This window comes from Strongylocentrotus purpuratus, unplaced genomic scaffold (assembly GCF_000002235.5).
Source record: "Strongylocentrotus purpuratus isolate Spur 01 unplaced genomic scaffold, Spur_5.0 spur5_scaffold_16, whole genome shotgun sequence".
NCBI classification, from domain to species: domain Eukaryota; kingdom Metazoa; phylum Echinodermata; class Echinoidea; order Camarodonta; family Strongylocentrotidae; genus Strongylocentrotus; species Strongylocentrotus purpuratus.
In genome coordinates, this window is record NW_022145601.1 from 18,114,114 (window position 1) to 18,138,509 (window position 24,396).

Below are 24,396 nucleotides of genomic sequence, written 5' to 3' on the forward strand. Positions count from 1 at the left end.
ATGAGGGCCTAAATGTATCGTTCACGCTTAGGATTTTTTGATTGGTTCGTTTGTTAATTTATTCATCTACTGTTTAACTTTCTGATGGATTGATTTATCATTGATAAGTTGATTGAGTTAAATAACTGGTTGATTGATTGATTGGTTGATTTGAAATGGATGATTCGTTTATTGATTAATCTGAGTTAATTCTTCCTTTTTATGTCTGCTTGTTGATAGGTGATTGATTTATTGGATAAATAACTGGTTTATTGATTAAGGGCCTAAATGTACAGTTGATCGTTGGCATATTAATGTGACCGTCTGTTAATTATCGACTATTCGACCGATTGATCGGTTAATATAAACGATTGATTGATGTAAAGTCGGATGATTGAATAGGTGACTGATGTATTAATCGAATAATTTCTTGATCGGGGAGTCGATTAGGTCGGTTGATACATGAGTGGTCCATTGATTGGGTGAAGTCATACTAATATGAAAATGTATTTTAGTTAGAATTGTATATGACTAAGAAGAATTTGAAATTTGCACGATATTTGAATAACTTATACCAAACATGGGTGGGCCTCACATAAGCAAGAAAACTCAATAAAACCGTAATATCCGTCAACAATCCACCACTCAGTCAGCCGGTCAATACATGAACAGATCTAATCAATCACACACACAATCAAGTCAAATCATATCAACGAATTAATCAAAAAATCATTCAATCTATCAATCAATCAAGAAATCAGTCAAACAATGAATTGACAAATCATTCATTCAACCAATGAACAAAGTAGTCAATCAATTAATCAGGACAATCAGACAATCAATCAATAATTCATTCAATCGATCGACAAATCAATCAATCAATAACCAAATCAGTCAACCAACCATGTGAACTGGAATTTGGAACCAATCAATCAACAAACCATCCTAAAGTGCCAAACAAGCAATTAATCAGCCAATTCAATTTGAAAATCCTTTATTAATCGGCTTTAATCTATTCTGAATAAATACTTTCTGTTAACGAATTTATCAATCGATCGGGCCAGTCAATACATTAATCATTCAGTCACCAAATCCAATCAACAATTCAATCAATCTACTAGGAATCAATTAATCAGTCCACTCTTACAATTCCCTACTTTATCAGTCAAATTCTGCTGGTAAAAACAAATTATACAATTCAGTTATGATGCCATTTAAATCACATTTAAATGGGGGGGGGGGGGGTCAGTCAACCAACCGTGTGAACTGGAATTTGGAACCAATCAATAAACGAACTACCCAAACATGCCAAACAAGCAGGCAATTAAATTAGAAAATCCTTTGTTAATTGGCTTTAATCCGCTCTAAATATATACTATTCAATTCTTACAGTCCCACAAATGCGTCAAAACGTCAACTTCTCCCAAAATTTGTTGTAAGATTAGATTTTATTTTATTTCATTTATTTATTTCCGTTTCTATATGAACATGATAGGCAAGTACAAATACCTGAAAATTCATCAATTGACATAAATGATTTTTACAATTCAGTTAAGCTAAAAGTGCTTCACCCTTCGTTTGTTAAAGGTGAAATTCAAAGATAATCACAAATATGTCAACTAATGTATTACTAGAAACTGTTAAGCTAACATGTGGCCATCGTACCAGTTTTAGGTCAACTACATATCGGGTGATTTATAAAAATACAAATACAACCGCCTCCATAGCAGCTGGGATATACGAGAGATTCGCCGGAAAAATAACGATGTTTTAATGACGTCACTATATGGACCAAAACTGCCAAGCAGACGACATCCCATAAAGAATAAACATAATTGCAAAGCTATTATTTGTCAAATTATAATGAATTTAGTGTATATAAATGTAATGCATGTCAAACCTTTCAAAAGGGAATATGACCCGATTCTGATAACTAAAATCTTTTGCTTGTAAATACACAGGATAGGGGTTAATTAACAATCTAAGAAACCAGACTTTCAAATTGAAAAACCCTTTGGATTGATATTAAGGACGGCATTTGTTCCATCTTGAAACGCCGAACATACCGCGGTGTGTGCAGCTGAATATACAATGGCGTCTTATTTTGTTTACAAGCGACAGATTCCTTTATTTTTTGTATCGCTGCATTTGTCATCAAAATAAAACCATGCGCGGGGTTTAGAGTGAGGCAATAAATTATACATTTAGCCTGACGGTAGTGAAGTAAGAGAAAGAACTCAAGAGAAGATGAAAACACAGGCACTGAAAATGTGTGAGATGTCATGGGACATCGTCTGCTTGTGCAAATCATGTCCATACTGTGATCTCACACATCTCAGCAGCGTTCGGAAATTGATTCAGTTGCTATGCCGGGGCTGTATTTAAGCGTTTTGCAATTTATAATAATCATTACTTCGCATGTTTCCAAGAATTGAATTTTGATAACCTTGTCGAATCAAAGTTGCAATAACTTTGCAATAATGATAATAAGTTAGTTTTTAAAATCAATGAATATCTACTTTAAGTTACATTTTAAAATGTATTATATACTTCACTTAAGAATCCAGCCATCTGATTGGTCGAAATTGCAGTCATGGTTTTAGCCATTCCCGTAAATAAACGAAAAATGCCACGCCCACGTAATAGTTCGAGGGTAAAATTCAAGTTACCGGGAATAGTTCAGTCTTGCTTAAAAACTGGTTTGAGCGATCGCGGATACCATATGTGTACGTGTGCGAAGAATTGGTCGCTAGACAACCAGACACACCAAAAGGGTAGGCCCTACGTGAATGAATTGGTCTAATTATCAGCCGTAGATCTAGGTCTAGACTTGTTTCTTGTCTGTTATAGTCATTTAATAGATTAATTACTTGAATTCTGAGCACATTTCAGTAACACAAAAATCCAGCCCGTTCATAGTCCCACACACAGGCGCGTACACCCCCATAACCCCCTAAACTCCCCCTTGTTTTTGTTTTGTTTTTGTTTTTTATTATTTAAAAAAAAAAAAAAAATTCCCATGGCTGACCTAAAAAAGCTGACCTTACCTCCCCCTTCCCCCCCCCCCCCCACGGAGAAAAAATGTCAAATTTTCAAATTTCGAGACCAAAAAAAAAAAAAGTGTCCGCTTACCCCCCCCCCCCCCCCCCTATCGAGCTATTGCCCGACGTTTCAAAGCAGTCATCAATACTATACTAATACACAGTATGTAAACAAGAAACCGTGATAGATTTATACTACTTCTTATCTAGAACAAGGTTTCATGTTTTACTCTATCGACCAAATCATTACTTGGCATACACATAATAGTAGCTTCCGTTCCAAGTGTACTTGTTGCGGTGCCACTGACCATCGAGGTTACTAGACAAGCTTGCCCCTGTTCCCCGGGGCGAGAAGAAGAGCGACTGGAAGAAGAAGGGCTTGGAAACCCCATTGGCAGGTGGTAGCCCTCCCCCTTGTCCGCATTTGCTTGTACCTCCTGGAATGCAGGTCACTCGATCAACTATGGTATGAACGAAAAACACATTTTAATTGTACTAAAATAAAATGAAACATGGTGTAAACCCGGTGACATAGTGTGTAAACCCTGGAAGATGGCGTTTAATATCCCTAATTAAGACAGTTTCAATATGAATCAAGACCAGTGCGCTCTTTTGTATAACGCATGGACTTTGCAATAACATTTAGATTGGTGATGTTGCAAACACATGGAGTTTTTTAATTGCCAATGGGTTTATTGAATGGGGTCAGACAAATGAAAACATTAAGACAATTTTTTGATGCACATTTTGAACATGATAAAAATCTGTGTAAAATGAGACTATAGACTACACGATGAAATCATTTACCACTGCCAGACGGAAATTCAATGCGGGTATGATCGTTGCCGTAATCAGGAATGAACAGAGGTGTATCCTCGAGCCAAGGAAGGGATCGTGTAGTGAGACGCGATGGGTTAGTGCTGTCATCTGCCCGCATTTCGAAGACAACGTCAGTTTGGACAAGGAAATGATTGTATTTGAGATCAATCATCTCTTTTACTTCGGAAGGGGAGATGATGTCGAGTGTGATTTCGGTGGCGTCTTCGTCGACATAGTTCCAGACGGTTCCTTGGTTGGACCTGCCGTAGCGGGCCCATCCACCGCCCTCAATGTCCATCTCACAGAACACCTGCATGTAAGACAAGATGGAAGGTGGTAAAACTTAACTTGTGTGAGGATGGAGATCCCCACGATAAACGCATCATACATCTGAGATTTATGAGTTCGGGGGGGGGGGGGGGAGGGTACACTCAGGCGCGTACACAGGGGGTGTTTGGGGGGGGGGGGAATAAACCCCCCTTTGGTATTTTTGTTTGTGTAAACCCCCCCCCCCCCCCAGAACCCCCCCCCCAAAACCCCCTCCCCCCCCCCTTTTTTTTTTTTTAAATTATTTAAAAAAAAAAAAAAAAAAAATTATTCCCATGGCTGACCTAAAAAGGTGACCTTACCCCCCCCCCCCCCTCCAACGGAACCAAATGTCAATTTCTGGGACCAAAAAAAATTAAAAAGTGTCCTCTTACCCCCCCCCCCCCCCCCCCGCTTATTCAGCGGTCGGCTAGTCGTTGCGACATTTTTTAGGACCAAAAAAAAAACAAAGTGTCCTCTAACCCCCCCCCCCCCCCCCGCTTATTCAGCGGTCGGCTGAGTCGTTGCGATTTTTTGGGGACCTAAAAAAAAAGTGTCCTCTTACCCCCCCCCCCCCCCCCCTCCCCCGCTTATTCAGCGGCTGACTGAGTCGTTGCGAAATTTTCGGCCAGATTTATAAATGTTAACCCCCCCCCCCCCCCCCTTGAAAAAATCCCGCGTACGCGCCTGGGTACACTTGCCCCGACCATCTGGAATCTTGCAGTGTCAATATTTTCATTGCAAAAAGAAATGTGCACTTAATCCTGCCCGCAACAGGAAATTGGACCCCAAACAATGTCTTTCGTTTTTGTGACTGGTGCCCCGTTCCATCCACTCCCGTCGTCGAATTATTAAAAAAACATACCTTTCGATAGAGCCCAGCGCTCTCGATGTAGTAGAAGTCACTGGCTGCTTTAGGGCACACATCCTTTACATGTTGGCAGGACAGTGCCGGACTGCTTGGAGTTCCAAAATTAGTGCAGCCTTCTGTCGTATGATACAATTTAAAAAGGCCGTTGCTAGTTCAATGTAATTGAGGGGAGTAGGACAAAATTATCCTGGATCCTCTCCTAAATGGCCCTAGCAGATATTCCTTCCAAGTGTGTAGGCCTAACACAATTTTTGGTCGGGCATCTCAAAAACTAATAAAAGCTAAATCCTTTATTTTTTTCTTTTTCTTCTTCTTCTTCTTCTTCATCTTTTCCGTGCTTCTCATTCTTCTTTTTTCATTTTTTTCCTTCTTCGTCGACTTATTTTCCCCCTCCTCTTCTTTTTTCTTTTTTCTTCTTTCCCTTAACATTCGTACCATAACCCATTGTTTTACCTGTTGAACCTTGGCATGAAATCGCGCCATTGATGTGCAGCTGTGCTTGACCGTATCCTTGGGCACTGGTGCTGACAATCAACAGCATGACCAGAGCGATGGAAACAAACGACGCCATTTTGGTCCTAACAATCAAAGATCAGAAAGAAATGTATAGAGAGTTCGGGTTTTCACTTCAAGTGGACTGGATTTGTAATCAACGGGCTTACAAAGAATTCAAGCAGCTACGTGACTGCATTTTGAAATGTTTGTGTCAGTACCACTAACCTACATGTAACCCCGGGGATCTACAAGCACACCTATTACCCCTAATTATCAAACAGGTGAAGATGGTCTGTAAGTAATCACCAAGTATATACTCTGACTGATAACCATGATAACATGCATCCAAAACAGGCCTACTCAAATGGCGGCGCGAAGTCAGTCGAAGCGGCGCGCAGCTGTTGCCCCTCGCAGCACAGTCACCAAACATACAGGTTGGCACTTCAACTTCAATAACATTTTCATTTGGCACTTCTAATAAACTAGTTGAGAAGGCCTGATCTAGAACATGTAACATTATCACACAATGCCCACATTTATTGATAACCCCAGTGTTTAAATGTTCGAAAGATGTTAGGCTATCAACCTCTTCCCCGCACTTCAACTTCAATAACATTTTCATTTGGCACTTCTAATAAACTAGTTGAGAAGGCCTGATCTAGAACATGTAACCTTATCATACAATGCCCACATTAACTGATAACCCCAGTGTTATCCCACCTCTTCCCCGCATGGTGCCACGTCATTTTCAAACATATAACTCATTGTTAGCGGGGTAGAAAATGGCCCCCAAGAACCTACATGAGCCCTTGTATTCACAAAAGTACCTTATTTTTGAAAGAAAAAAAAACAGGTAGACCTACATACCACGGGTTGCCTAAATTTACCGCCCCCCCTTTATTATCGTGATATTTTATTAATATTGGTTATGATTATATAAGTACATAAAACACAATAAAACTTTTCTGTAACATTTCAAGAGCTACTATGAGAGAGGAAAAACAAAACAAAATAACATAAATCAAAACACTTATATGAGGTTAAACGAATTCAGCGTTTGGCTCGTGAGCAAATAGTTTTAGCATCGCCTAGATAATTAACACTAGATTGCATGGAATGAAATTAAACTCTCCACAACTTACCTTTTTTTAAATACAGATTCAAACGGCTTACATGCACAGTAATGTCACCTTGTGTTCTGCGGTGAGATTTATGTTGCCTGGCCTGTATTTATAACGTATCGAGAACTAATATTCGTGTGCAAAGAAAAACATGATATAAAGATTATTTTACCAAAGTTACTTATTACTTATTTTACCACGCTTACTTATCAATAATTACAGAGACTGAGGCATTCAACCATGGTCCGTGTGCAAAAAAAAGGGAGCAAATTCGTTTCCTCCTTTCGTGTATGACGCGCCATTTGCCTAATAATTCAGATAAACAATGTTTATTGCCGATAATCACTGATTATCGACTGATGTACAGTGTTTATCGGCGATAAATAGTGTTTATCGATAAGCACTATTTTTTCGAAAAGCAGATTTATTCGTATTTCGTCGTGAGTGGGCGCTTTTCAAAGTCGAGCTCAAAGGGCCTTAACCCTAATAAGGCCATTATGGCCCCCCCCCCCTCCACAATTTTTCTGATTGCTCGGGAACGCATATGGATGGCGCCCCGCCGCTCGCTGACTTTTTTCTTTCAAGCCTTGAGCAACTTTTAAAATAATTTTTTTGAAAATCGGACCTACGGTTACAAGGTCACGTGACCTTTTGTCCTTGCATGTCAGCCTGAAAATCGCTCATTTTCGTGATTTGTGTACAAAACGTATGGCAAAGTCATTTTTCCTAAAAACAGATCAAACATGGGTTATTGGGTCTTGATTATAGTTTAGGTGGTTGTTTTGGGAGTCAAAATAGTTGAATTGTAGTAAAAGATGAAATAAAACAACAAAAACAATGAAATACATGAGTTAAAAAAACAATGAAATACATAAGAAATTATCAAAACAAGGGATAACATAAGAAATAAGCTGGCTCTTCCAATTTTTTTGTCGTATTATTATTCAGAATGGTCTAATGAATATATCTAGTGAAAAAGAATGCTTAAATATGAATAATATATGATTTATGGGTAAAAATGTGATTTTTATGACTTTATTTGCATAAATTACCATAAATATGCAAATGAGTGAATTTTTCAAAAAATTGAAATTATCATATTATTCTTTACACTTCACTTGACATGCGTGCAAATTTTCGCGGCGATCGGCCGCTTCGCGGCCGAGATCTTAAGGGGGGGGCCATAATGGCCCCCCCGGCCCTACTAAGACTTCAAATAGCCCGGCCCTATTAGGGTTAACTAAATCGCTTCTGCATCAATGATTATCAATCAAAATTCTCATAACATGATCTTTCATATTGTGCCCCCTCCCCAATGAAAATTTCAATTTGGCCTTGTTCTTTTCATATTTGCACTCAACGCCATTTTTTTTTAATATTCGCCTACCCCCCCCCCCCCCCCACATGCAACTTTGAAAAGCGCCCACTCCCGGCGAAATACGAATAGCTCTGTTTTGATAAACACCTTGTTTATCTCGCTAAACTGTCGGCGATAAACACTGTTTATCGAAAGGAACTATGTTTATCGAGTGATAAGCATAGGTTTCTCGATAAACAGTGTTTATCGCTTGATAAACAGTGTTTTCGGCGATAAACAGTGTTCATCTAAATTATTAGTCAAACGGCGCGCCATATGTGTATCGATAAAAACTATGTTTATCACTAGATAAACACTGTTTATCGAAAAGCAGAGTTATTTGCATTTCGTCGGCCGGGAATAGGCGCTTTTCAAAGTTGTACTCAAAGATATTGTATCATACATAGTATGTACCCAAAAGGAGGACTAGAAGGGCAGCTAAATTGTGATTTGAAAATATTATTGACAATAATGATGATAATAGTAATGATAACAATAATTATAATGATAATAGTAGTAATAACAACAAAAATAATGTTCAATGTTTTTTAACGGCGATAAACAGTGTGTATGTGATTGATTGGGCAAATGGCGCGCCATATTCGTGAATTTTAGCTGACAAGGGTGCTTTGAGCGTGACCACGCCCACATTTCAATTTATAGTAGAGAGAGATGTCATGCACCTATGGGTCCGTGTGCAAAAAAAAAAATAAGAAAGAAATATCTATTACCATTAATCCAATTCGTTTTATTGCCTTGTCATGATCACGCCTTCTTGTGTGGACCTGAAAATTGGGTTTCCCCCTTATTTTTCAAGAGTTTCCGCATCGGATAATGTGAGTAAATATCGACTTGAAAAGGGACGCAAACACAATAGGAGAACGTTATACATGGGTGCTGCTCTTCTTTGGTGCTCTGGTTTTCCCCAACATATACACACAAAACAAAATTATAACTTGTATTGCAATGGTATTAGAACGATATGCATGCATTGACGGCAGTGTTTCTACGTGACAGACAAACGAGCATCTCTCGGACTATCCAGAGCAATTTTTTAGAATTCTGTAGCATCTAGGATAGTGGAGATATAAAGGGGTTAAAGAGAAGCTTCTTTGAAATTTTAAATATATATACAATTTATTATACCTCTACAGATTGCTTAGAACCTCAACAATAAGAAGAAAGTACTCTTAAGCCCTCACTAGTGTGAGGAATAAATTAAATGCAATTTTGATATCCTTTCCAGAACCCACTCACAAATTGAAATGACGGCGATAAAACACATGCGATAGTGTGACGTCAGTGAATGACCTACCTTACATCACACATTCGGGACAACGTTGAATTTGATGAGATGCTAGAGATTATGCCTAACGAAGTTTGAAATGAATCGGAATAAAAGAACGGACCAATAAGATAGGGCTCATATGCATTACGTGGAAAAAGAATGGGATTTTGATGAAGGAAGAACACGTCATGACGCGTACTGTGTCAGAAATGACCTTCCATACTAGCATAATCATGCAGGGTATGAAATGGCGTTTAAAGTGTCCCCCTTGAGAGATTTTCAAAATCCTCCACCCGAATATGCTTGCAAAATTTCAAGGAAAGAAGTTCGGAAAGAGGGTGAAAGCGTTCTCAAAGATGACGTCATAGCCAATTTTTGTTATAATTGGAGGGAAACACAACATAATCTGTTTAGTGACCCATGATCAAGAGAGATTTATTAAAAAACATTTTTGTGAACATATCACCTTGTTTGGTGTCATTCGAAAGGGCATTTCGTTGCGGTTAGTTGGACACATTTGACTGTTGCGCGTTATGTATTGCAAGCATTAAACGGGTTGTTATACAATGCAAAGTAAATTTATCATTTGTGGCAAAAATTTGTGATGACTTCATCAAATTTTACCAAACTTGGCAGACAGTTGTCAAGTGTATGGATAAAACATGTCTGCTAAGTTTAATTGCGCGTGTATAAAGATCGCCATTTGAAAGCAAGTTGAATCGATTTTGCAATTTTTATTTAGCAGCGAATCAGCTAATCAACCGGCCGGCGAATGAGCGGGTGGGGAGGGGGGGGGAGGTAAAGAGTACAAAACGTACGACCATTCCGTACAAGGGTCTGAAAATCTAACTATTACTAAATCGATTGCAATTCTAATGCTACTTTTTTTCTCCTGATAATATTTCAGCAACGAATTGAGAGTTTTGGTAGACATCTTGGATGTAAAATAGCAATCATTCCTGGGCACATGACGTATTGTACTAAAATATTATTATGATAATAAGGATATGAAGATAAATAACAATAATTATAAGAACATTTACAATATTAATACTAACAATAATAATGATAACTAGACTTTAATTCGTCACTTAGACGAATTAGGTGATACGTATGATAGTGGTCTACATAACGAATAATGCATTACACGATATATTATTTTGTAAACTGCTTCTCCCATTCATATGCTTCTCCCATTATGATCTATTCATATGTCAAGATTAAATTGTGTCTCCTTGATCATCATGGATCTAGGGAAGATAGATTGAAACAATATATGACCTTCGACCCTGTGCAGTAACCAGTTACACATTTGACTCTAATTTACATCATGAAGAACACCTTTTGACGATTTTTATCTTATTCAAAGAAATGAAAATGTAATTGATAAATGATTATCATCATTATGATAATGATGATCATGATGATCATGATCATGATCATGAGCGCGATCATGACAGCTTATTGAAAAAATGAGGGTTGATTTAGATAGCATATAGTCTCAGCTACAACATACTAAAAAATCAACAAAATCCAAGCCGAAATAACGGCGATATTGCTCGCAAAAGACAGGAATGTAGACTCCAGATTTTAGAAAAAGTCATCTCCCATAGGGATTACACGCAAAAAGTAATGGATTAAGTGAAAATAGGGTAATAATAAAGTAAAAAGGGTTATTTATGACATTATTTGCGAATCTACGTGTTTAAATAATCAAAGGAGATGGTACAGTGAAGGTCAAAAGGAAAAAAAAGTGAGGAAAAAAAAGTGTTGGAGACACCCGGACTCGAACCAGGGATCTCGAGGTTGGAAGTCAAGTGCGTTACCGATATACCAAAACATCTCCCATAGCGATTACACGTAAACGGGAAATGGAATTCAGAAATCCTACTTTGCAAGTGAAATATGAGCTTGATCCTGGCATCTAATCGAAAAATAAAAGGCACACTTTTGATAGCTCATTGTCTCAGCTACAACATATCCAAAGCTCAGCGAAAACAAAGCTAAAACAACGGAGATTTTGCTCGCGAAAGACAGGAGTGTAGGATCCAGTTTTGAGAAAAAGTCATGTCCCATAGAGAATACACGCAAAATGCGAAAAATTGACATGCCTCCTTCAATCGCAAAAATACACCCTGATACTTTTGTCAAAATAAAAATTGTGAATATTACATTTGTAGAAAATTGTCTCAGCTAGAACATATCAAAATTAAAAAGAAAATTGATCCACATTTACAGAGATACAATCAATTTTCCAAAAATATGCTGACGTCATAATATGCAAATTGAATTTTTGAGTTTGGAGGCCATTATGATGACGTCATGAGTTAATTGAGGATAAAATGAGACATGAAATCATATCTCCGACTCATAATCTATCCAAATATGAAAAAATATTAGGAGTTTCTATCTATTCTAAAGAGTTACAATGAATTTTATGTAGGCATGTTTTTGCCCATGTATTGTGGATAAAGATAACGTAAATCCGCGCGTGCTGTCAACTTTGACGGACGCTCGTTGCGTAAATAAAAGGTGAACAAATTATCAAAATGCTTGGAAAAATGTACCGAATATGATGACAGAAAAAAATCGGCGATTCTATGTTGCAAAATGCCAGTACGCGCGAAAACGCGCGCGCATGCGCGTGTGCGTAATTTTTTTATCAAATGCTCCATATGGCCTGAAACGTATGCAAAAAAAATTTGGGATGATTTAGAGCATTTTAAATTTTTGCGCGCGCGTAAACGCGCGGACGAACGCGCACGCGCGCATTTGCGCACTTTTATTGACCTCAACTTGACCGGACGGATATTTATCTTAATCGTGATAATTATGAATGAGAAATACTTTTCCGTCATGAAGATATGATCATTAGTTGATTTTCACAAAATGGCGCCTGGATGACGTCACGATAATTTTGACTCTCTAAAAAGTCATGCAGTTCTAAGTTAGACTAAGATCTATCATCATAGCAAGTTTCATGATAATGGCTTTATTCAGTCTTGAGATATCCTGCGAACAAATTCGAGGAAGAATAATAATAAATAAACTAGACTTTAATTCGTCACTTAGACGAATTAGGTGATACGTATGATAATGGTTTACATAACGAATAAGGCATTACACGATATATTATTTTGTAAAATGCTTCTCCCATTTATATGCTTCTCCCATTATGATCTATTCATATGTCAAGATTAAATTGTGTCTCCTTGATCATCATGGATCTAGGGAAGATAGATTGAAACAATATATGACCTTTGACCCTGTGCAGTAACCAGTTACACATTTGACTCTAATTTACATCATGAAGAACACCTTTTGACGATTTTATCTTATTCAAAGAAATGAAAATGTAATTGATAAATGATAATGAAGATGATCATGATCATGAGCGTGATCCTGATATCTTATTGAAAAAATGAGGGGTGATTTAGATAGCATATAGTCTCAGCTACAACATCCTCAAATATCAACAAAATCCAAGCAGGAATAACGGCGATATTGCTCGCAAAGACAGAAATGTAGAATCCAGATTTGAGGAAAAGTCATCTCCCATAGGGATTAGACACAAAAAGTAATCGTTTAAGTGAAAATAGGGTAATAATAAAGCAAATAGTTTATTCGCAGATGTACGTGTTTTAATAATCAAAGGAGATGGTACAGTGAAAGGTCAAAAAGAAAAAAAAAAGTAAAGGAAAAAAAGTGGTTGGAGACGCCCAGACTCGAACCAGGTACCTCGAGGATAGAATTCAAGTGCGTTAACGATATACCAAAACAATTCACATAGCGATTACACGTAAACGGAAAATGGGATTCTCAAATCCCACTTTGCAAGTGCAATATGAGCATGATCCCGGCATCTGATCAAAAAATAAAAGACACATTTGAGATAGCTTATTGTCTCCGCTACAACATACTCAAAGCTCAGCGTAAACAAAGATAAAACAACAGAGATATTGCTCGCGAAAGTTTTGAGAAATAGTCATGTCCCATAGACAATACACGCAAAATGTGAAAAACTGACATGCCTCCTTTAATCGCAAAAATACGCCATGATACCTTTGTCAAACTGGAAAGGTGTGGTCACTGCATTTGTAGAAAATTATCTCAGCTAGAAAATATCGAAATTAAAGAGAAAAACAATCTATATTTACAGAAATACAATCAATTTCCCAAAAATATGCAAACGTCATAATATGCAAATTTAAATTTTGAGTTTGGAGGCCATTATGATGACATTATGACTTAATTGAGGGTCAAATGAGACATGAAATCATATCTCCATTTCATAATCTATCCAAATATGAAAAAATATTAGGAGTTTCTATCTATTCTAAAGAGTTAAAATGAAATTTATATAGGCATGTTTTTGCCCATGTATTGTGGATAAAGATAACGCAAATCCGCGCGTGCTGTCAACTTTGACGGACGCTCATTGCGTTAATAAAAGGTGAACAAATTATCAATATGCTTGGAAAAATGTGCCACATATGATGACAGAGAAAATTCGGCGATTCTACGTTGCAAAATGCCAGTACGCGCGGAAACGCGCACGCATGCGCGTGTGCGCGATTTTTTTGCGAAATGCTTTAAATGGCCTGAAACGTATGCAAAAAAAATTTGGGATGATTCGGAGCATTTTAAATTTTTGCGCGGGCGTAAACGCGCGGGCGAACGCGCACGCGCGCATTTGCGCACTTTTATTGACCTCAACTTGACCGGACGGATATTGATCTTAATCATGATAATTATGAATAGGAAATAACTTTCCGTTACGAAGATATGATCATAAGTTGATTTTCACAAAATGGCGCATGGATGACGTCACGATAATTTTGACTCTCTAAAAAGTCACGCAGTTCTAAGTTAAACTAAGATCTATCATCATGGCAAGTTTCATGATAATGGCTTTATTCAGTCTTGAGATATCCAGAAGATTTTCTGGAGTAGGGGCGGGATGGCGGATTTTTTTTTTTTTTTTTTTTTTTTTTTTTTTTTTTTTTAACTTCTTTTTTTGTGTGTCTTTTTTTTCCTTTTTTTTCCCCATTTTTTTTTCCATTTTTTTTTTCCATAAAAAAAAAAATCATTGGGATTGTCAAGCATTTAAACAAACAAAGTCTATAAAACACTTTAATATGGTAAAAGACTAGTTTAATGTACAATGAATATCAAGACCAACACAGAAAGTATTTGGGGCTTTGAAATGCAGCACCTTTTAAATCTCCATTGTACTATTTATAGCTACTTGCGCCCTCTATGTAGCAAACAATGCCTAATCGGTGACCATTGGTCCCCCATGATCCTTTTTATCTTATATTAACTGAGAGCTGATTTGATGAGATAACCACCTGTCCAGTGACCTTGCAGGGTGGTCTAATCCCTCCTGTAAACTAGTACAGATGAATGCTCAGAACCTGATTTGAATGAACGGCATTTTGACATAGAAAAATAAAAATGGCAAGTTTAATAAATACCTAATTGCGTACTGAAAAGACAAAACTGGCAACAGGACGCATTTTGATCCTTGCAAATGCATGAAATGGTATGTTTGGCATTTAAGATTGCTCCCCCCTCCCCCCCCCCCCCAAAAAAAAATAATAATAATAATAAAAAAATAAAAAATAAATAAATGAATTAAAAAAAAAAAATTGAATTAAAAAAAAAAAAAAAAAAAAAAATGCGAGTGGCCCGAAAATGACGAGCGGGCGGTCGAGGACAACAAAATAATTTTTTTTTTTGACCTAAGGAATACACGCAAAAAGTAATGGATTAAGTAAAAAAAAAGGGTAATAATAAGGTAAAAACGGTTGTTGATTACATTATTTGCGAATCTACTTGTTTTAATAATCAAAAGAGATGGTACAGTGAAAGGTCAAAAAGAAAAAAAATGTTAGAGACACCCGGATTCGAACCAGGGTTCTCGAGCTTGGAAGTCAAGTGCGTTACCGATATACCAAAACATTTCCCATGGCGATTACACGTAAACGGGAAATAGAATTCTCAAATCCTACTTTGCAAGTGAAATATGAGCATGATCCCGGCATCTGATTGAAAAATAAAAGACACATTAGTAATAGCTAATTGTCTCAGCGAAAAAAAGCTAGAACAACGGAGATAATGCTCACGAAAGACAGGAATGGGTAGAATCCAGTTTTGAGAAAAAGTAATGTCCTATAGAGAATACACGCAAAATGTGAAAAATTTACATGCCTCCTTTAATCGAAAAAATACGCCATGATGCCTTTGTCTAAATGAACAATTGTGAAAATTGCGTTTGTAGAACATTGCCTTAGCTAGAACATATTAAAATGTGGAAGAAAAACGATTAATATCTACAGAGATATAATCAATTTTCCAAAAAATATGCTGACGTCATAATATGCAAATTTAAATTTTGAGTTTGGAGGCCATTATGATGACGTCATGAGTTAATTGAGGGTCAAATGAGACATGAAATCATATTTCCAACTCATAATCAATCCACTTATGAAAGAATATAGGGAGTTTCTATCTTTTCTAAAGAGTTACAATGAACTTTGTATAGGCATGTTTTTGCCCATGTATTGTGGGTAAAGATAACGCAGGCCCCCGCGCGCTTTCAACTTTGACGGACGCTCATTGCGTTATTAAAAGGTGATCAAGTTGTCAAAATGCTTTGAAAAATGTGCCAAATATGAAAACAGAGAAAATTCGGCGATTCTACGTTGCAAAATGCAAGTACGCGCAAAAAAAGCGCGCGCATGCGCGTATGCATGATTCTTTGTCAAATGCTCCAAATGGCCTGAAAAGTATGCAAAAAATATTTGGAATGATTTGGAGCATTTTAAATTTTTGCGCGCACGTAAACACGCGGATGGACGCGTACGCGCGCATTTGCGCACGTTTATTGACCCAAAATTGACCGGACGGATATTGATCTTAATTATGATAATTATGAATGAGAAATAACTTTTCGTTATCAAGATATGATCATAAGTTGATTTTCACAAAATGGCACCTGGATGACGTCACGATGACGTTGAGTCTATGAAAAGTCATGCAGTTCTAAGTTAGACTAAGATCTATCATCATGGCAGGTTTCATGGTAATGGCTTTAGCCATTCTTGAGAGATCCTGCGAACAAAATTGAGGAAGAATAATAATAATTTCCTCTATACAGACACAAAATAAATACTAGACTTTAATTCGTCACTTAGACGAATTAGGTGATACGTATGATAATGGTTTACATAACGAATAATGCATTACACGATATATTATTTTGCTTCTCCCATTCATATGCTTCTCCCATTATGATCTATTCATATGTCAAGATTAAATTGTGTCTCCTTGATCATCATGGATCTAGGGAAGATAGATTGAAACAATATATGACCTTTGACCCTGTGCAGTAACCAGTTACACATTTGACTCTAATTTACATCATGAAGAACACCTTTTGACGATTTTATCTTATTCAAAGAAATGAAAATGTAATTGATAAATGATTAGCATCATTATGATAATGATGATCGTGATGATCATGATCATGATCATGAGCACGATCATGACATCTTATTGAAAAAATGAGGGTTGATTTAGATAGCATATAGTCTCAGCTACAACATACTCAAAAATCAACAAAATCCAAGCCGAAATAACGGCGATATTGCTCGCCAAAGACAGGAATGTAGACTCCAGATTTGAGAAAAAGTCATTTCCCATAGGGATTACACGCAAAAAGTAATGGATTAAGTGAAAATAGGGTAATAATAAAGTAAAAAGGGTTATTTATGACATTATTTGCGAATCTACGTGTTTAAATAATCAAAGGAGATGGTACAGTGAAGGTCAAAAGGAAAAAAAAGTGAAAAAAAAGTGTTGGAGACACCCGGACTCGAACCAGGGATCTCGAGGTTGGAAGTCAAGTGCGTTACCGATATACCAAAACATCTCCCATAGCGATTACACGTAAACGGGAAATGGAATTCAGAAATCCCACTTTGCAAGTGAAATATGAGCATGATCCCGGCATCTAATCGAAAAATAAAGGGCACACTTTTGATAGCTCATTGTCTCAGCTACAACATATCCGAAGCTCAGCGAAGACGAAGCTAAAACAACGGAGATTTTGATCGCGAAAGACAGGAGTGTAGAATCCAGTTTTGAGAAAAAGTCATGTCCCATAGAGAATACACGCAAAATGCGAACAATTGACATGCCTCCTTTAATTGCAAAAATACACCATGATACTTTTGTCAAAAATAAAAATTGTGAATATTACATTTGTAGAAAATTGTCTCAGCTAGAACTTATCAAAATTAAAAAAAGAAAATTAATCCATATTTACAGAGATACAATCAATTTTCCAAAAATATGCTGACGTCATAATATGCAAATTAAAAATTTGAGTTTGGAGGCCATTATGATGACGTCATGAGTTAATTGAGGATCAAATGAGACATGAAATCATATCTCCGACTCATAATCTATCCAAATATGAAAAAATATTAGGAGTTTCTATCTATTCTAAAGAGTTACAATGACTTTTATATAGGCATGTTTTTGCCCATGTATTGTAGATAAAGATAACGCAAATCCACGCGTGCTGTCAACTTTGACGGACGCTCATTGCGTTAATAAAAGGTGAACAAGTTATCAAAATGCTTGGAAAAATGTACCAAATATAATGACAGAAAAAATTCGGCGATTCTATATTGCAAAATGCCAGTACGCGCGAAAACGCGCGCGCATGCGCGTGTGCGTAATTTTTTTATCAAATGCTCCATATGGCCTGAAACGGATGTAAAAAAAAATTGGGATGATTTGGAGCATTTTAATTTTTTTCGCGCGCGTAAACGCGCGGACATAAGCGTACGCGCATTTTTGCGCGCATTTATTGACTTGAAATTGACCGGACGGATATTGAGTTTAATCATGATAAATATGAATGAAAAATGGCTTTCCTTTATGAAGATATGATCATAAGTTGATTTTCACAAAATGGCGCCTGGATGACGTCACGATGACCTTGACTGTCTGAAAAGTCACACAGTTCTAAGTTAGACTAAGATCTATCATCATTGAAAGTTTCATGATAATGGCTTTATTCAGTCTTGAGATATCCTGCGAACAAATTCGAGGAAGAATAATAAAAATAAATAATAACTAGACTTTAATTCGTCACTTTGACGAATTAGGTGATACGTGCTATTTTGTTATCATGAAAGTGTGTCGATGATGATCTAAAGATAATGATCATGAATACGATAAAGACCATGATTAAGAGTGGTATAGCGCCCCCTTCAGGTATTCGATAGAGATTTGTTGAATCCGGATTTCAGAAAAAGTGGCCTAACACGCAAACTAAGAAAATTCTGACACGTCGCCTTTATTTTAAATTTTCACTATGATAATGTCATCAAAATGATAAATGATGTACATCATTCTGATAGGTAATATTCTTAGCTACACCGTTTCAAAATTTTGGAGAACATAAAGCACAAATAAGCTAGATAGTGCTCAAAGATCAATGTCATGTAGATTCATGATGTGAACGAATTTCACCTTCCATAGACATAACACGCAAATTGAGAAAATTCTGACATGTGGCCTTTAATTGAATTTTGTACTATAATGACGCCAATAAAAAAAAAAGCAGTGTGTATTGATCTTGTAGGCAATTTCCTACGCTACAAGATACCGCAATTTGGAAGAAAATCAGTCAATATTATGAGAAATACACTAAATTTTCAAAAAATATCATGACGTCATAATATGCAATTTTGTATTTTGACTTCCAAGGCCATTATGATGACGTCAATATGTATTTAATGGCCAAATGAGCTATGAAATCATATCTCCGACTCATCCTCTATCAAAATATGAAAAAAAATTGGCAGTCCTTATTCATCCCAATGGACTTTTTATAGGCATGTTTTTGCCCATATATACTATGTAATACATGAGCTCGCGCACACAGATATTTATCTTGAACGGACGCTCATTCCGTTATTAATAGTGATAAAGAGATAAACATGGTATCAAAATGCTTGGAAAAAGGTGCCAAACATGATGACAGAGAAAATTTGGCGATTATATGTTGCAAAATGCCAGAACTCGCAAAAAACACGCGCGCATGCGCGTTTGAGTGATTTTTTGTCAAATGCTCAATATGGCTTGAAACGTATGCAAAAAAAATTAAGAATGATTTGGAGCATTTTAAATTTTTGCGCGCACGTAAGCGCGCGCACGAACGCGTACGCGCGGATTTGCGCACGTTTTTTGATCTGAAATTGACCGGAAGGATATTGATCTTATTCATGATAAATATGAATGAAAAAATACTTTCTGTTATGAAGATATGATCATAAGTTGATTTTTACAAAATGGCGCCTGGATGACGTCACGATAATTTTGTGTCTTTGAAAAGTCATGCAGTTCTAAGTTAGACTAAGATCTATCATCATTGAAAGTTTCATGACAATGGCTTTTGCCATTCTTGAGATATCCTGCGAACAAAATTGAGGAAGAATAATAATATATTCTTCTATACAGACACAAAATAAATACTAGACTTTAATTCGTCACTTTGACGAATTAGGTGATACGTATGCTCATGTGTAACATAATAAAGAACGCATTTTCACGATTTCATATTTCGTTTACTACTCCCATTATGGTCTATCCATGAGTCAAGTTTCAACTGTAGGGCAGAGGGAGACAGACCAAGAGAATAAGAGGGACGCAATGCAAGAGAGAGAGAGAGAGGGAGAGGGTGAAAGAGAAGAGAGATAGATAGATGCAGAGACAGACCAAAAAAGGAGAGGGGCAGAACATGAGAGGAGAAGTAAAAGAGCAAGAGAGAGAGATGCAATTGAGAACAATGCCTTCCAGATGACCATGATTGAAAGTGGTATAGCGCCCCCTTCAGGTATCCGATTTAGGATTGTTATATATGATAATTGACATGTCACCTATGATTGAATTTTTGACTATGATAACGTCATGATAATGTTAGATAGTCTACATAAATCTCGTGGAAACTTGTCTCAGCTACAACATACTCAAAAATCAACAAAATCCAAGCAGAAATATCGGCGATATTGCTCAAAACACAGGAATGTAGAATCCAGATTTGAGAAGTCATCTCCCATAGAGATTAAAAGCAAAAAGTAACGGATTAAGTGAAAATAGGGTAATAATAAAGAAAATAGGGTTGTTTATTACATTATTTGCGATTCTACGTGTTTTAATACTCAAAGGAGATGGTACAGTGAAAGGTCAAAAAATAAAATGAAGACAAATATTGTTGGAGACACCCGGATTCGAACCATGGATCTCGAGGATGGAAGTCAAGTGCGTTACCGATATACAAAAACATTTCCCATAGCGATTACACGTAAACGGGAAATGGAATTCTCAAATCCTACTTTGCAAGTGAAATATGAGCATAATCCCGGCATCTGATCGAAAAATGAAAGGCACACGTGTGATAGGTTATTGTCTCAGCTACAACATATTCGAAGCTCAGCAAAAACTAAGCTAAGACAACAGAGATTTTGCTCGTGAAAGACAGGAAGGTAGAATCCAGTTTTGAGAAAAAGTCATGTCCCATAGAGAATACACGCAAAATGTGAAAAATTGACATGCCTCCTTTAATCGCAAAAATACGCCATGATGCCTTTGTCAAAATGAAAAATTGTGGACACTATATTTGTAGAGAATTGTTTAAGCTAAAACATATCGAAATTTTAAACAAAATCAATCAATATTTACAGAGATACAATCAATTTTCCAAAAATATGCTGACGTCATACTATGCAAATTGAAATTTTTAGTTTGGAGGCCATTATGATGACATCATGAGTTAATTGATGGTAAAATGAGACATGAAATCATATTTCCATTTCAAAATCTATCCACATATGAAAAAATATTGAGAGTTCCTATCTATTTTGAAGAGTTACAATGAATTTTGTATAGGCATGTTTTTGCCCATGTATTGTGGATAAAGATAACGCAGATCCGCGCGTGCTGCCAACTTTGACAGACGCTCATTGCGTTATTTAAAGGTGAACAAGTTATCAAAATGCTTGGAAAAATGTGCCAAATATGATGATAGAGAAAATTCGGCGATTCTATGTTGCAAAATGCCAGTACGCGCGGAAACGCGCACGTATGTGCGTGTGCGCGATTTTTTTGCGAAATGCTTATAATGGCCTGAAACGTATGCAAAAAAAATTTAAAACGATTTTGAGCATTTTAAATTTTTGCGCGCGCATTAACGCGCGCACGAACGCGTACGCGCGCGTTTGCGCACGTTTATTTACCTAAAATTGACCGGACAGATATTAATCTTAATCATGATAAATATGAATGAAAAATTACTTTCCGTTATGAAGATATGATCATAAGTTGATTTTCACAAAATGGCGCCTGGATGACGTCACGATGATTTTGAGTCTTTGAAAAGTCACACAGTTCTAAGTTAGACTAAGATCTATCATCATTGAAAGATTCATAACAATGGCTTTATTCAGTCTTGAGATATCCTGCGAACAAATTCGAGGAAGAATAATAATAAATAAATAATAATAAAAATCTTGACGAAATCAAAAGGTGATACGTTGACTTCGTTACGTATCACCTAATAATAATAATAATAACTAGACTTTAATTCGTCACTTAGACGAATTAGGTGATACGTATAATAATGGTTTACATAACGAATAATGCATTACAAGATATATTATTTTGTAAAATGCTTCTCCCATTATGATCTATTCATATGTCAAGATTAAATTGTGTCTCCTTGATCATCATGGATCTAGGGAAGATAGATTGAAACAATATATGACCTTTGACCCTGTGCAGTAACCAGTTACACATGTGACTCTAATTTACATCATGAAGAACACCTTTTGACGATTTTATCTTATTCAAAGAAATGAAAATGTAATTGATAAATGATTATCATCATTATGATAATGATGATCATGATGATCTTGATCATGATCATGAGCGCGATCATGACATCTTATTGAAAAAATGAGGGTTGATTTAGATAGCATATAGTCTCAGCTACAACATACTCAAAAATCAACAAAATCCAAGCCGAAATAACGGCGATATTGCTCGCAAAAGACAGGAATGTAGACTCCAGATTTGAGAAAAAGTCATCTCCCTTAGGGATTACACGCAAAAAGTAATGGATTAAGTGAAAATAGGGTAAAAATAAAATAAAAAGGGTTATTTATGACATTATTTGCGAATCTACGTGTTTAAATAATCAAAGGAGATGGTACAGTGAAGGTCAAAAGGAAAAAAAAGTGAAAAAAAAAAAGTGTTGGAGACACCCGGACTCGAACCAGGGATCTCGAGGTTGGAAGTCAAGTGCGTTACCGATATACCAAAACATCTCCCATAGCGATTACACGTAAACGGGAAATGGAATTCAGAAATCCTACTTTGCAAGTGAAATATGAGCATGATTCCGGCATCTAATCGAAAAATAAAAGGCACACTTTTGATAGCTCATTGTCTCAGCTACAACATATCCGAAGCTCAGCGATAACAAAGCTAAAACAATGGAGATTTTGCTCGCGAAAGACAGGAGTGTAGAATCCAGTTTTGAGAAATAGTCATGTCCCTTAGACAATACACGCAAAATGTGAAAAATTGACATGCCTCCTTTAATCGCAAAAATACACCATGATACTTTTGTCAAAAATAAAAATTGTGAATACTACATTTGTAGAAAATTGTCTCAGCTAGAACATATCAAAATTAAAAAGAAAATTGATCTATATTTACAGAGATACAATCAATTTTCCAAAAATATGCTGACGTCATAATATGCATATTGAAATTTTGAGTTTGGAGGCCATTATGATGACGTCATGAGTTAATTGAGGATAAAATGAGACATGAAATCATATCTCCGACTCATAAGCTATCTTAATATGAAAAAATATTAGGAGTTTCTATCTATTCTAAAGAGTTACAATGAATTTTATATAGGCATGTTTTTGCCCATGTATTGTGGATAAAAATAACGCAAATCCGCGCGTGCTGTCAACTTTGACGGACGCTCATTGCGTTAATAAAAGGTGAACAAATTATCAAAATGCTTGGAAAAATGTACCAAATATGATGACAGAAAAAAATCGGCGATTCTATGTTGCAAAATGCCAGTACGCGCGAAAACGCGCGCGCATGCGCGTGCGCGTAATTTTTTTATCAAATGCTCCATATGGCCTGAAACGTATGCAAAAAAAATTTGGGATGATTTAGAGCATTTAAATTTTTTGCGCGCGCGTAAACGCGCGGACGAGCGCGCACGCGCGCATTTACGAACTTTTTTTGACCTAAAATTGATCGGACGGATATTGATCTTAATTATGATAAATATGAATGAAAAATTACTATTCGTTATGAAGATATGATCATTAGTTGATTTTCACAAAATGGCGCCTGGATGACGTCACGATAATTTTGAGTCTTTGAAAACTCACGCAGTTCTAAGTTAGACTAAGATCTATCATCATTGAAAGATTTATAACAATGGCTTTATTCAGTCTTGAGATATCCTGCGAACAAATTCGAGGAAGAATAATAATAATAAATAATAAATAACAATCTTGACGAAATCAATAGGTGATACGTAGACTTCGTTACGTATCACCTAATAAAAATCTTGACGAAATCAATAGGTGATACGTAGACTTCGTTACGTATCACCTAATGATACGTATACTTCGTACACATCACCTAATGATTCCTTCAAAATTTGCAATTTCAACTTTCGATTGAAAATTTCGATATGATCTCAACATCTGATCGAAAAACAAAGTACACCGTTTTTATAGCCCATGGTCTCAGCTATAACATACCCAAATTTGGGAGAAAACAACAGAGCACAAATAAGAAAGATAGTGCTCATAGATGAATGCGATGTAGATTCATGATGTGAACGAAATTCACCTTCCATAGACAATTTTGAGCAATTTAAAATTTTACGCGCGCATTAACGCGCGCGCGCCTACGCGTACGCACATTTTTGCGCGCATTTATTGACCTCAAATTGACCCGACGGATATTGATCTTAATCTTGATAAATATGAATGTAAAATTAC

The 24,396-nt window shown here is 36.5% G+C and overlaps 1 protein-coding gene across 1 annotated transcript; it reads right to left on the reverse strand.

Annotated features, from left to right (window-relative positions):
• Positions 1 to 3,138: 3,138 nt before the first annotated feature.
• On the reverse strand, positions 3,139 to 6,806 carry LOC115924549. The gene is made up of 5 exons (XM_030986959.1): positions 6,654 to 6,806; positions 5,470 to 5,594; positions 5,011 to 5,132; positions 3,828 to 4,149; positions 3,139 to 3,481 (listed from the first exon to the last, which is right to left on the reverse strand). The coding sequence occupies exons 2-5, from the start codon at positions 5,585 to 5,587 to the stop codon at positions 3,267 to 3,269; spliced, it is 777 nt and encodes a 258-aa protein (XP_030842819.1). The 5' UTR covers positions 5,588 to 5,594; positions 6,654 to 6,806; the 3' UTR covers positions 3,139 to 3,266.
• Positions 6,807 to 24,396: the final 17,590 nt, after the last annotated feature.